We start from the raw sequence: 14,545 nt of genomic DNA, 5'->3' as shown, positions 1-14,545 counted from the left end.
AGTATTTACTGTTAAAAGTTATAATAAGTTATAATTTCACCTAAAAGATAAAGAATTTCTTCATTGTGATGGATGTGCATGTATGCATGTATGTATGTGTATGTGTGTACACATGGGTTAGATAAGTGTGTGTGTATTACGAATGTGTGTATATATATATGTATATATGTATATATATGTCATGCGTTATATATACACACACATATATATATACACATATATGCATGCAACATCTTGTTAAACAGAATGCTTTCAATCTGATCATTTTTCTTGTTTTTGAAACAGGGCCTCACTATATAGTTCTGATTGGCCTAGAATTGTATGCCAGGATGGTCTTGAAATCAGACATTGGCCTGCCTCAGCTTCCTGAATGCTAGGATTAAAGGCATTCACCTTCAAGTCCAGTTCCAGTCTGACCATTAATGAAAACATAGCTCTCATATAGTTTTATACCAGAGTATAATATAGTATAATGCTAACTTCTAAGCAGATCACATGTAAAACCAAACTGGCAATATTCTAAATCACTGGTGTTAGTGACAGGCTGCCCCTTTTAAAGACAGAAACTACTGAGGCTCTCAGAGATGGAATGACTTGATTAAAGACATAAAACCATTAAAATGGCTGAAAATAGATTTTAGAACTATTTAGCTGCTATGATGTTTAAAAAAAAATAGTAAAAACCAAACAAATCCTTTCTTACCAACTGAACTTCACCAAAAGCACCTCTTCCAATAACTTTTACAACATCATAGTCTTCTGCTTTCATCTGTAAACCTCTGATTTTTTTCACAATTTTCTCATCTATAATAAAAAGATCACCATACTTTTAATATCAATATCATATATAAGGAACTTTCAAAAGGAGTCGCTATACTTGTATATTTTTTATTTCTAGATATTAGAATTAATTTTCAGTTGATTCTGTTAGTCTTTAAAGGATCCTATTTTAAAACTTCAAAACGTGTGGATGGGGTGTATGTAACTCAGTGACAGACTACTTGCTTAACAATGTAAGGTCCTGGGTTCAATTCCTCGCACCAAAATAAACAAATACTCTAAAATGTATGTTATCTTTGCATTAAGGAATCAAAGTTCTGTAATTTGTTGGCACATGTCCATGAAGATCACTAACCACCAATATGCAGTACACTAAAGCTATTCTGCTTCTCACTTCACTGTGTGCAAGTGACATCAATGACCCAGGCAATCCTGATGTGCTTTATAATGGCAGAAAGCAATCACAAAGCCAGGCATGTCACTCAAGACCAGGAGACTAAATGCAAGGACTATGTGTTCTAGGCCATATTACTAGACTTACTAGATGTTATCTCCAAAGAGAAAGAGATGAAATCACTTACTATTCCAAATTTAACAATGACACTTAACCCACTTCTTTAAAAGGTGGCAATCACATATTTCAAATATATCAACTACTATAGTAACTATTAAATAGAGAGATACCCTACTGTTGGCAATTCTAAAATAAAGGACTTAGGTGTGGGGATAAAGAAAATGCATTAATCATTCTCAAACTTTCTTTCCCCTTTTATTTATCCATTTTATAAATTTTAAATTTGTGTATGATGAATTTAACAGTATGGGTTTGTGTGTGTTTGAGTGCAATGCCCTCAGAAAGTAGAAGGCACCAGGTTCCCTAAGAGTTAGCAACAGGTTGTTACAAGCTTGCCTGACGTGGGTGCTAGGATTAACATTACTTTTTTTTGAGACTATCTTGGACAGCCTTAAACCTCCTGCCTCAGCCTCCTGTATTGCTATACACAAGCACTAGCCACCATCCCCAACTTGTTTTGAGAATATATTTTCAGAATCTACTTATTCTAACACAATGCTGAGAAACATTAAGACTAACCACATGCATGGTGCTAACTGGCATCAGATCATTTTTCCTTAATGGGTGTAAACGTATGTACTTATTGAATCAAAGCTTACTAAAGTCTTCTGGATAAATAAAAGCAAAGTCAAAGTTACAATATTAACTTAAAATTTCACTTAGACCAGCCAGCCATTATAATCAATAGTTATAGTCATAACAATCCATACATAATCTTAAATTGTATCTACTTTAGCTATTCTAACTTAGTTCAGCAAAATTACTTTGAAATTTTTTTTTTCAGAGACAGGGTTTCTCTGTGTAGCCCTGGCTATCCTAGGAGTAGCTCTCTAGATCTACAGAACTAGCACTGGCCTCAAACTCTGACTCCCAAATGCTGGGATTAAAGGCAGGCATCACCACCATCTGCAAAATATTATTTTAAAGGGAAACAAAGGCAAATGAATAAAATCAAGTTTAGTAAGTTAATGGCTTGTTGTGAATAAAACTGGCCCCATAGGCTCATATATCCAAATGCTTAGTCACCAGGGAGTGGCACAATTGGAAAGGATTAGAAAAGGATTAGGAGTGGCCTTGTTGGAGGAAGTGTGCCTCTGAGAGTGGGCTTTAGGTCTCAAAAGACCATACCAAGCCCAGTGTCCTTCTCAAGGCCTGTAGATCATGATGTGTTCTCAGCTGCTGCTCCAGTGTCATGTGTGTCATCATGCTTCCTGCCAAGATAATGGACTGAACCTCTGAAACTAGAATCAAGCCCCTGGGTAAATGCTTTCTTTTAAAAGAGTTTTCTTGGTCATGGTATCTCTAAACAATAGGACAGTGGCTAGGACACAGGTTAACAAGTTAATAGACATAAGTACCAAAAATTAACCAAACACATTTCCTTTAAAATATGGGTATATGTCCAGACATGAATAATAAAAATAAATATACTTACATCTATTTAGGAAATTATCTATATTTTTATTTTTCCTCAAAGCAGGAAAATCCAAATCAAGGACCAAGGAATTTAAGCCATCCTGTTTAAAAAAAAAAGAGTAAAAAGCAAGTTTGTATAATTCTTAAACATGCAAAAGTCTTTAAATATTATAAATGCTGTTCCTACTGCATAAATACCAACTCACAGTAGTATATTACAGAGATTCTCCAGACCCAACAGCTTGAAAAAATTTCCTAAGCAGAGAATGTTAGCTGAGAAGCTGGCAGTGTGTACAAGTCACTTACAAGTTTTCATTCATTTAACAATCATTAATTTTGTGCTTAGTATATATAGAAGACAGGGAAGAGGTGCCTTTTCCAGGTAAATAGATGGAACTAGAAACGATCATAAGAGTACGGTAACCGAGACCCAGGAAGACAAGCATTTCATGTTTTCTCTTATCTGAAGTTCTAGCTCTAAATCTTCAGATGTGAGTATATATCTTGGAATAAATGCAGATGACCTAAGAGGGTGAGCTAGGCTTATATGGTTCCCCTCCAAAAAAATCTTAAGTTGTGCTAACTGACCTGCTGTCATTTATCATGAAGAGCTGAACAAAAGCTATTTCTAATACTGTAGTGTTTTGTAGGTACTGGAAGATTTTTAAGCCCAATTATTCAACAGACTAACTTCATCCCATTTTCAACAAGTTTACTGCCTAGTTATAAATACATACATACATACATACACACACACAGTGTTTCCCTGAAGATGACAAGGAACACAAAACCTAAGAATGAAACGGCTCAGCAGCTGAAGTGCTGCAGCAGCCTGATAACCTGAGCTTGACCCTACCTCTGCCTCCTGAGTACTGAGAATGGAGGTAGGCATGGGTGCCTGGCTTCTCGTAGGATTTTATAATCATTTTTAGTATTACATTAAAAATGCCTAATTACTGTAGGAGTTTGGGTACCTCCTAAAATTCTGTGTATAGTGCAAGTGCCTTACTGGCTCTGCCCCAGCGTTTGTCGAGAGTCTGAATGATACAACATATTAACTGCACAACAATGCGTTGTGATAGCAAGTCAGCAACTACAGCACATTTTCATGGTAAGAAAGTGTGTGAGGACTTTATTACTGACCCAGTCAAGGCGCTAACACTGCTAACAGCAGCACAACGGCTAGTATTTACCTACTGCCTGGTATCAGACTTGCCAGACACTTAAATATAACACCACTTCATTTAATTTCCTAGCAGACTGCAAGTAGATGCTATTATCTTTTATCCCCCTAATTGTGAAGATTAAGCTTAGAAGTTAAAACAATTTCCCAGTTCTGCTCAGCTAAAAAACCGAATGGCTGGTATTGGGCTCAGTACAACTTCAAGTAACTAATATTAATATTTTAAGTATTTTTCTTCTAAAATATTAAATAGGGGAAGACATTAATCAAAATATTCACAATGTGGTTCAGAAGTTTTGCGAGTAAAATTGCGAGTAATTGTTATGTTACATCATTTCTTTTGTTTATAATCAATAATTATCCTTTTCTCTATAAACAAAACAAATTTTCTTATTCAAGACTTAAAGAATACATACTATTTTAGTCCAAACTCTCTATAGAACATCAAAAAAGTCATTTAAGTATTTCCCCATTATAAAATAAAAGAAAAAAAAGTAATACACTATCTGTCTGAATGTCTTCGAGGTAAAGGAAATATCTCTTGTAGTCATAATGTACAGATAAGCAGTGAAAGGAAAATGACCAGCTGCCCTGGTAGGGACTCTGAGATGGAATTAAAGAAATTACAAACACAAACCATGACAATTATTACAGTTGGTGTGGTGGTCCCCACAGACTCCTATGTTTTTATGCATGGCCCTAGGACATGGCACTATTAGGTGTGGCCTTGTTGGAGAAAGTGTGTCACTGTGGGAGCTGACTCTGACATCAATTTGATACAAAGTCAGCTCCTCCAGCACAATGTCTGCCTGCATACTGCCATGCTTCTGCCAGGATAATAATGGACTAAACCTCTGAAACAGTAAGCCAGTCCTAATTAAATGTTGTCCTTTATAAGAGTTGCCAGGTATCTCTTCACAGAAATAAAACCCAAACGACAATAACAGAAATTAAGACTTTTCGTTTCTGCTGGACATGGAAATTCACACACTTAATACCAGGACTCAGGAGACAGAGGCAAGCAAATCTCTGAAAGTTCAAAGCCAGCCTGGTCTATATAGTAAATTCTGGGCCAGCTAAGGCTAAGCCATTAAGACTTTGCCTTTAATTTCTTTTTCTGTCTTACGTAAAAAGTTACTGAAGGGAGCTAGAGAGGTGGCTTAGTCATTAAGACCTTTATTGCTCTCCCAGAGATCCTAACTTCAGTTCTCTGCACCCACACTAGGCAGCTCACAATAGCCTATAACTCCAGTTCCTGAAGAGTCAACACCCTTTTCTGGTCTTTGTGTGTACCTGTACAAGTAGCAGAAATATATACATAAAAAATGAAAATCTTTTTTTAAGTCACTGAAATACTTGAATATCACATTACTCCTAAAAACTAACACTCAACTTCCCAACCAAGCATTCATCAAATCATTAAATGAATTGTTTAAACAAGTCCACATGCACACAAAAGTATAAAAATCTGTATCCACAGACATTAGCAATTTAAATTCACTAAGCATATATTATATGGGGAAGTCACTTTAAAATTTTTTGTTTTAAATTCTGTGTACTTATTTTAAATTTGTTTGGGCTTGTCAGCTCCCCTGAACCTGGAGTTACAGGTGGTTATGAGCTGCCTGATGTGGGTGCTGGAACCAAACTTGGGTCCTCTCAACACAAGTATGTGCTCTTAACCAATGAACCATCTCTCCAGCTCTGAATCACTTTTTAATTTAATTTTCATTTAAAAAAGAAAAAGAAACAAACCACCCCACAGTGGAAAAGGAATACAGGAAACAGGCAGCTTTCTTTTACCCACAGAACAGTCATGAGGAATCCTCAAGGAATAGAGTACTAGGCAGTGGCAGTTCTAAAACATGTTCTCTTTTGTCTTTTCTCCTTCTTTGTGTGTAAATATGCAGAATCAAAGGCCTGCCTCATTTTAATAAAAAAAAAAGTAAAATCAACCTTTTTTTTTTTGAAAGACTTAATTCCATTACTTTAAATTGTATGCATACATGTGGCTACATGTGGGTATGATAACTTGAATCCAGGTGTCCCCAGAAGTTAAAAGAGAAAGGCAGATCCTCTGGAGCTGGAGTTAAAGTGGTTTGAGCCCTTGAGATAGGTACGGGCAACTGAACTCAGGTCATCTGGAAAAGCAGTACACATTCTTTTTTTTCCCCCATCTTTATTAACTTGGGTATTTCTTATTTACATTTCAAATGTTATTCCCTTTCCCGGTTTCCAGGCCAACATCCCCAACCCCTCCCCCTCCCCTTCTATATGAGTGTTCCCCTCCCCCCAAGAATCCCATTCACTGGGGGTTCAGTCTTGGCAGGACCAAGGGCTTCCCCTTCCACAGGTGCCTCAAAAAGGCTATTCTCTGCTATATAGGCAGTTAGAGCCCAAGGTCAGTCCATGGACTCCAACCCAGTCTTTGGGTAGTGGCTCAGTCCCTGGAAGCTCTGGTTGGTTGGCATTGTTGTTCATATGGGGTCTCAAGCCCCGTGCAGTAGACATTCTTAACTCCCTTGACCACTAAGCTATCTTTCCAGCTCCCAAAATCTTATCCACAGAAGCTTCAGAAGCAAAACATACCTCACCTTTACCCAGGAGGCTACAGTAAGACATCAGGGAATTTTGTTTTTCTCTTCTTGTTTGTTTTAACATACTTTGGGGGTAGGGGCATCTATGGAAGGGGCACATGCCATGGTACACGTGTAGAAATAGGAGGACAATTTGCAGGAGTTGGTTCATTCTACATGGGTCTCAAGGACTGAACTCAAAATAGCCAGACTTGACAGCAAATGCCTTCACCTACTGAATCATCTCACTGGCCTACAAGGATTTTTTTTTTTTAAGTAGACACTTTGAGTGAAAAAACAAGAACAGCAAAACTCTTTAAACTTATGCATTATATTTCCCCCAGTTCATGTATCCTTACCTACTGAAAAAAAAAAAGGATAAGTAACTATGATTAAGAAGAATCTAACCTCTACTTCTCTGTTCTACATCTAATTCACACTTTTCTGTTCTACTTTACATTTGGTAGCTCATGTTTTATTTGGAAAGGGGAAAATTCCCACTATTAGAAAGCAATAAAAGCTAATTAATATGCACAAATATAGTTTCGAAAGTATAGTTAGCAACCATAGCCACCTATAACTTCTCTGTATACTGTACCTTCATTCCTGGCATTGATCAAGTACACATTAGCAACTCATTAAAAAAATTCAAAAGATATTGAACCTGAATTTTCCTTTAACTGGAGCCCACAAATAGCCATAATCTTTCTTTCTTTCATTCAAAAGGGAAAAGCAACAAAATAAATGTATGCCTAAGCATTTAGTCTCTGAATGATCTTCTAGGTTTGAAAATAATTTCTGTAAGTCACACTATAGCCAAGAATTTTATTTTCAGGCACCTGCCAGATGGGAAAGAGACCCAAAAATTGGATATGTGTATTTCATAGAGCATACACAATGATCTGCTGAGACAAAGGAAGTGAGAGGGTTGGTTGTATTACTGTGTAACAGTTTTCAATAACATTTCACTCTTGGTAACAACATTTAACCAAGTGTGCCATAATGCAATAAACATTTATTTTATCATGTTATTCTTCCATAGTGTCTACTAATTTTTAAACTCCTTACCTAACTTCATGGATTAAATTATACCATTTTAGAGAACATGTCAAAACTTGGCAAACTATTAAATTCAAATATGTATAGTATCCATTATACTGCAACTATTTACAATCTGATGTGTACATCACAGTTGTAAATTAAAACCAAACACAAGTAGTAACAGCAAACAGAGAAAATGACGGTTGGCCCTTCACCTCTTCCACACTTAAGCTCTTATAACCAAAAATATGAAGCAAAAAAGAATGAGATGGCAGTCATATCGACCTCCTTAGTAATGTTCAACATCACCAAGAACCTATCTGACACAGTGACTGAGTTCACAACTTCTAATGATAAACATGAACCTCAACAGCACAGCTCTCAGATTGACTAATAAGGAAAGAAACTAAGTGAGTATAATGTCCTTCTAGCATGTTAATGTCTTGAAATGATGATGAGCATGTTTCCTCAGATTAAAATGTTATCAGTATTATATAGAACAATAAGTCAGGCAGAAATGCCTTCCTAAAGCATAGAGCCTCTTAGGCCCCCTGCTGCTCCTGTTCAAGACATTAAACTGTCTCAAAGAAACGAGCTCAAGCTCGTTTGGGGATTTAACCAATTCTGCAGGTATTGACAAGCTTGTGATACTAGGCACAACTGCCTAGAGACTTAATAGTAATGGAAATTTTAATTACTACAATGTCTCTTACTCTTTTGGTTATAGGTTTAATACTATTCTCATTTCTCCAATATTCCTGTGCATGGCTTTTCAAGAACACATATGACAACCTGACTTGATTTCTAAGCCTCATGTGGTAGGAGAGATTTCCCAAGTTGTTGTTCTTGTGCACACACATACAACACCCACACATTAAAAACTAATCACCATCCAACAGCCACTTAAGACCCAGACAATGATGTTTAATGTCCTGAACTGAATCAAACATTGAACTAATTTTTATTAAATGTAATGATAATAATTTGGAAAATCTCTTCAGCTTTTCTGTTTTGTTTCTTTAATATCAAAGAATATATTCTAAAAATTTAGATACTACCAGGAAATGTGAGTTACCTCTGTATTTTGCTTTGTTTTGACTGACATATACCAGAACCAATTGGTGAAAAATGTAGTTTTCTTGACAGCATATACCCTTGGAAGGCACTCAAGAATAAGAAACAAATCAGAGAAAAAGTAAGGAAATAAACTGTGCAGTAAGACTGACTAGACAATTAGAATGAAGCACCCACATATTCTAATCTATCTGTTAATACGGGTTGAACACTGCTGTAACAGAAATAACTGGAAAAAATAAATGTATGTTCAGTATCAATGCACTTCTTTAACATTAATGCTACAGAAAGAATTTTTTAAGTCACCAGTGGCAGAGGTGGTGCTTTGGCTAAAACAAAACTCTTGAATCCTACATACATAAAAATGCAGAAAACGTATCTGTCCTCTATCAAAAAACACAGAAACTTAACGGATAAAATTTGTAAAAGATAAGTGTGAGAGCGTAAGAAAATATTTTCAATCCTTTGCCACAAGATGAAAAACAACCATGAAGCCAGATGGTGGTGGCACACACCTTAATTACAGCACTCAGGAGAGAAATCTTTAAATTCCAGGCCACCCTGGTCTATAGGACTGAGCTCCAAGAGAGCCAGAGCTAAAACAGAGAAACTCTGTCTTGGGGGAAAAAAAAGGAGGGGGGCCTACCATGAAAGTTTCCAGCTTTAAACAAAAGTTTTCTGGGTATCTTTCAGAACACATTTTAAGAAGTTGGGGAGGGGAAACAGGGCAAGTTGGGGTAAGGACATATGTAGGGAGAACAGGAGAAAGAGAAGGGAGACAGACTGGGGGTGGGGGATTTGGGAGGAAGCAATCTCCAGGATATGCCAGAGATCTGAGATAGAAGGAGGCTCCAGAGGGTCTATGGGGCCGACTCTAGATGAAACTCCTATCAACTGGGAATATGGATCATGAAGTGACCACTTCCTATGGTCAGGCAGGACTTCCAGTGGAGGAATAAAGACAGCAACCCACCCATTAAACCTTCCAGGCAAAACATGACCTGCTATAAGATGTACAGGGACAAAGAACAAAGATGGAGGGAATAGACAACCAATGACTGGCCCAAACTGTGACCCATCCTATGGGCAAAACCAATCCCTGCTCCCTCACACTATTAATAATACTCTGTTATGCTTGCAGACAGGACCCTAGCATAACTGTCCTCTGAGGGGCTTCACCCAACAGCTGACCAAAACAGATGCAGAGACCAGCAGCCAAACATTAAATGGGAATGGAAGAGTTGGGGGAAAGATTGAGGGATCCAAAGAGGACTAAACAGGAAAACCATCACAGTCAACTAACCTGGACCTTTGGGGTCTCCCAGAGATTTGAACCACCAACCAAAAAGTGAGCATGGACTGGACCTATGCCTCATGCACATATGTAGCAGATGTGCACCTTGATCTTCATGCCGGTCCCCCAACAACTGGAACAAGGGCTGTCCCTGAATGTGTTGCCTGCCTATGGATCCTGTTTTCCTAACTGGGCCATCTTGTCTGGCCTCAGTGAGAGAAGATGTGCCTAGACCTGCAGTGACTGATTGGGGGAGGGGGGGATACATTCCAGAGGGAGCATGGGGGAAGAGCTGCAAAAAGGGAGTACTAGGAAGAAGGGGACTGATATTGAGATGTGAAGTGAATAAATTTTTAAAGGTCATTAAACTTACAAATGAATTATATATTCTTCTATAAAAAGCAAAATTACTCTAAATTTGCTGGTTTTGCTTCATGATACCAAGTTATTAACAACAATATCCTGGTCAGTAGTTTTGGGAAAATATCTAAGTAAGGACAACAGTCTTAGCAGTAAATGACAAAAACAATTTTTAATGTTTTGAAAGAAATTAATGCTATAGAGAAAATATTTTGAAAAAAGATGTTTGGAAATGTCCCCAGGCATATATGAGTAGTACTGAGTAACACTCTTTGCATTTTGGAAAGAATAAACTATGTTAACTTGCATAATTAATAAAACTTTTTAGCTGCATCCTAAGTCAGATAAAAGTAGTTGCTAGTTGCATGTGTTTTGAAATTCTTCTTCTTTGTCATTATTCTTCTCCCTCTGTTAGGTTCGTGTACGTGAACTGTTTCAAACAGTTTTAGAGAACTAGGTATCTTCCTTTATGCAGTAATGCCCCGCAGTAATGCCCCTCTTTGTCTCTGATAGGAATGCTCTGCTGTGACTAATGTTAATAAAACCTCCTTTAGTCTTCTACAGAACACAGGTGTACACAAAGACACCTTGACTTGAATTCAAGGAAACCAACTAGCTCCCTATGGTGACAGACCCAGGGCAGTTGAGTGATTTTAAACTCATGTATTAAAACAGAAAAATACGGCCAACTTAGTTCACTTTTAAGTTCTGTTCTCCACCACCAGAAGAAACAGTTTACTATATAACAGGTTACTCAATAACCACCAAAAAATGTTACTAGTTGCTGAATAGTATCAACAAATTTACTAACTGGTGTGTTGTATGTATGTCCTTCATTTGTAACAAAACAACAAAAACTATGATAGACCTCAGAAGCTAGGAACAAAGTAAATTCAAGTGGAACCTCATCTTCAAAAATCACTAAAACTGACATTAAGCCTAATTTTAAAAACAATAAAATACATTTAATTTGGTAAAAAAAAAGGCTGATAACTTATCTACAGGTTTACCTTTCACTTTAAAACTCCTATTTTATGTATAATTTATATTTATATTTATATTTAAATGCATTATATAAATATTTACTTGCAAACGTTTTGAAATTTTTCTTACTAACAGTATCACAAGACTAGAAATTTAACAACCATAAATTCCTCAAAGGCAAATGGTTCATTATCTTCCTTAAAGTAAAAACTTTTACTTTCTATATTCTAAACAAAGACATATATGTTTACAGACACAAACACAAAGCCAAACTATTGAGTAATTAAGTATTCACCCAACACATTGGTGTCCACATAGCAAAGGTGAACGAGTCACGCTGCATGGAGATGACTGCTCTGTCTAATCAGAGTGCCATTCCATTATAATCACATTATAATCAGACTACACTCAGGTTTAAAATGCCTTCCCTCTGCCTTCCTGGTCACTCCCTCTGTACTACGGATACTTCCTCCATTCTCTAATGTTCCTCAGGTTCTTATGACTTCTTACCTGTCCTCTCCTCTTCTGCTGCAGTCTACCCCTAATTCAATGCTAAGTAATATTCAATCTTGATTTTAGTCAAAATTATTCAAAAGTTTCCAAATGTCTAGACAATGTAACACTGAGCTGCCATGTAACCCTCTGTCCTGGTACTTCCTACAGTTTTACTACCCTTCATTCACACATTGCTGTAGATTTCTACTGTCCATTATTTATAAAAGTCACTAATCATGTGAAGCTATTATATCATAGCTGGCTTGAATGAAATGCATTCTAAATACAAAGAATACATCAGATTTTTAAAATTTAGGACCAAAAAAAGAACATAAAGTATACCATTCACATTTTAAAATACCAATCACATGTTGAAATGATCACATTTTGATTATGAGGTTAAATAAAATCTATTATTGAAATTTATTTTATTCATTTATTTCTACTTTAAAAAAAATCTGTAAAGGTGTTTTCCCTACATGTATCTGTATCTGGTGGTCTTAAGAGTTCAGAATAGATTATCAGAACCCCTAGAACTGGAGTTACAATCAGTTGTAAGTAGATGTCACTAACATGTGTGCCAAAAATTAAATGTGGGTCCTCTGCTCTTAATTTCTGAGCCCCCTATTTCTATTTTTTAAAACGATACTACTAGAAATATGAAAAGTACACATGTGGCTCACATCACTTATCTCCTACACAGAACTACCTAACAATGATCTTTCACAATGATCTGTATATTCGGTAACGGCTCAAACTGGTCTTTCACTGCTTCCTCATTCAACATCCCTTCTTTACTGAGGGAAGCCATGTTCCATGAGTGTAAGAAAGTATTCTTTGGTCTCCTCTACTTGTCCATGTTATTACCTACTCTTCAAAACAGAGCTCAAAGAAAGCATGTCTTTGACAACTTCATGAGTCCTCAGGCATAAAAGCCTGTCTGTACTGTTTCTACATATTACATGTTCTTGGGGAACAAGATCTATGTAGCCCTGACATCCTGGAACTCACTCTGTATACCAGAACGGTCTCAAATTCATTGATCTGCCTGCCTCTGCCTCTTGAGTACTGGGATTAAAGGCATGCCTCCTCCCAACCCCCACCCCACCCACCACTGCCCAACATTATATGTTTTTTTTTTAAGAAGGATGACACTCTATTTACAACAGCTATTGCTGGGCATGGTTTATCAAGTCTAGTCAGAAGTTCTTCAAGTAAAAATGCTTCAAATTCAGTTGAGTGGTAATGTCTCACATCTTTAATCCCAGCACTCTAGAGGCAGAGGCAGGTGGATCTCAATGAGTCTGAGGTCAGTCTGGTATACAGAGTGAGTTTCAGGACAGACAGGACTACACAGAGAAACCTTGTCCTGAAAAAAAACAAAAAACAAAAAACCGAGCCAAAACAAAAAAATCTTCAAATTCAACTTGTCTCCTCTATTGTTTCTATCCTACTACCTTACAGTCTCCCAAATATTAGCAAGACCAGTGATATAATCCTTAAATATTAAATATTGTTATTTGGCATATTAAATATTATTTATACAGATCTGCAGCTCATTTACTCCTGAACTTTTAAAATGACCTTTCTTTCACATTCATCATCTAGCTGAAGCCCTGCTTTCCTTTGCTGGCATAACTTACCTTATTCTAAAATTGTTTTTGCATGATGGGCCCTATATATGTGGTATTTCTCCCTGTTTACCAGGACAACTGTATAATATTCTTCCTCCACCTTTCCTGAGAACTCAGCTTTGCATCAGATCACCAGTGACTCACTACCACTTCTTGTTAAGTCACCTGTTACCCACTGGGCTCACTAATTTCAGCCTCCATAAATGTCTTGGTTCCTGTGCACTGTTACTTTAAGACTAATCTTATCATAATTAAACATTCATTCCTGAGGTAACATCAACAATAACTGAAACACTTCCATAATTTCAATTTTAAATACTTTTGTCTTAAGCAACATCTTTCCTACTTACTTTAAGGCAATGTGGTTCTCAATCCGTGGGTCACAATCTCTTTGGGGTCAGGAATATCAAAAGACCATTTCACAGGGGTTACATATCAGATATGCTGCTTATCAGGTATTTACATAATGATTCATAACAGTAGAAAATTACAGTTATGAAGTTGCAATGAAAACAATCTTATGGTTAAGAGCAGTTGTCATAATATGAGGAACTGTATTAATGGGTCACAACATTGGGAATGTTAAAAACCAGTGTTCTAATGCCTCAATTCCAATATTCCTTTGACCCAACAACAGCCTCTTTTCCCACTCTATTTCATCCTCTTCCTTCCCATACTGTCCATATAACTTAACCTCCAGAGCCAATCGTTATAATCACATCCCTCCACTTATGTCCTAGTTGGTCTCTAAATCATACTGTTTTGGAAAACTGATCTAGCCTTACTTACCTGTTGGGGTACATCAGGGTGAAATTGTGTTTCTGTCATTCCTCACCTTTAACTGATTGGCTTTAATAAAATTCTGAAACCCAGGGGTTGGGGATTTAGCTCAGTGGTAGAGCACTCGCGCCTAGCGCGCAAGGCCCTGGGTTGGTCTTCAGCTCGGTGGGGGGGGGGGTGCTGGGGATGGGGTTGGGGATTCTGATGCCCAAATGAGCTGGGCAGGAAGTGGAAGGTGGGACTTCCTGGAAGAGAGAAAGGAACCCTAGGAAGAAAGGTAAGACTATTCACCAGGAGAGACGGCAGGGAGAAAACAGACATGGTCACAGGCTGGAAGGTATAGCTAGGTAGCTG

At 37.2% G+C, this 14,545-nt stretch overlaps 1 protein-coding gene across 1 annotated transcript in view; it reads right to left on the bottom strand.

Annotated features, from left to right (window-relative positions):
• Positions 1 to 14,545, bottom strand: part of Rock2 (Rho associated coiled-coil containing protein kinase 2) — a 93,945-nt gene that overhangs the window by 55,163 nt on the left and 24,237 nt on the right. The window contains exons 2-3 of the mRNA XM_032907502.1: positions 2,790 to 2,871; positions 704 to 804 (exon numbers count right to left, since the gene is read on the bottom strand). Of these exons, the coding sequence (XP_032763393.1) occupies positions 704 to 804; positions 2,790 to 2,871 (183 nt within the window). The remainder of the gene's footprint in view (positions 1 to 703; positions 805 to 2,789; positions 2,872 to 14,545) is intronic.

The sequence above is a fragment of the Rattus rattus genome, chromosome 7, assembly GCF_011064425.1.
Source record: "Rattus rattus isolate New Zealand chromosome 7, Rrattus_CSIRO_v1, whole genome shotgun sequence".
Taxonomy (NCBI): Eukaryota; Metazoa; Chordata; class Mammalia; order Rodentia; family Muridae; genus Rattus; species Rattus rattus.
This window is presented reverse-complemented; position numbering and strand designations above follow the sequence as displayed.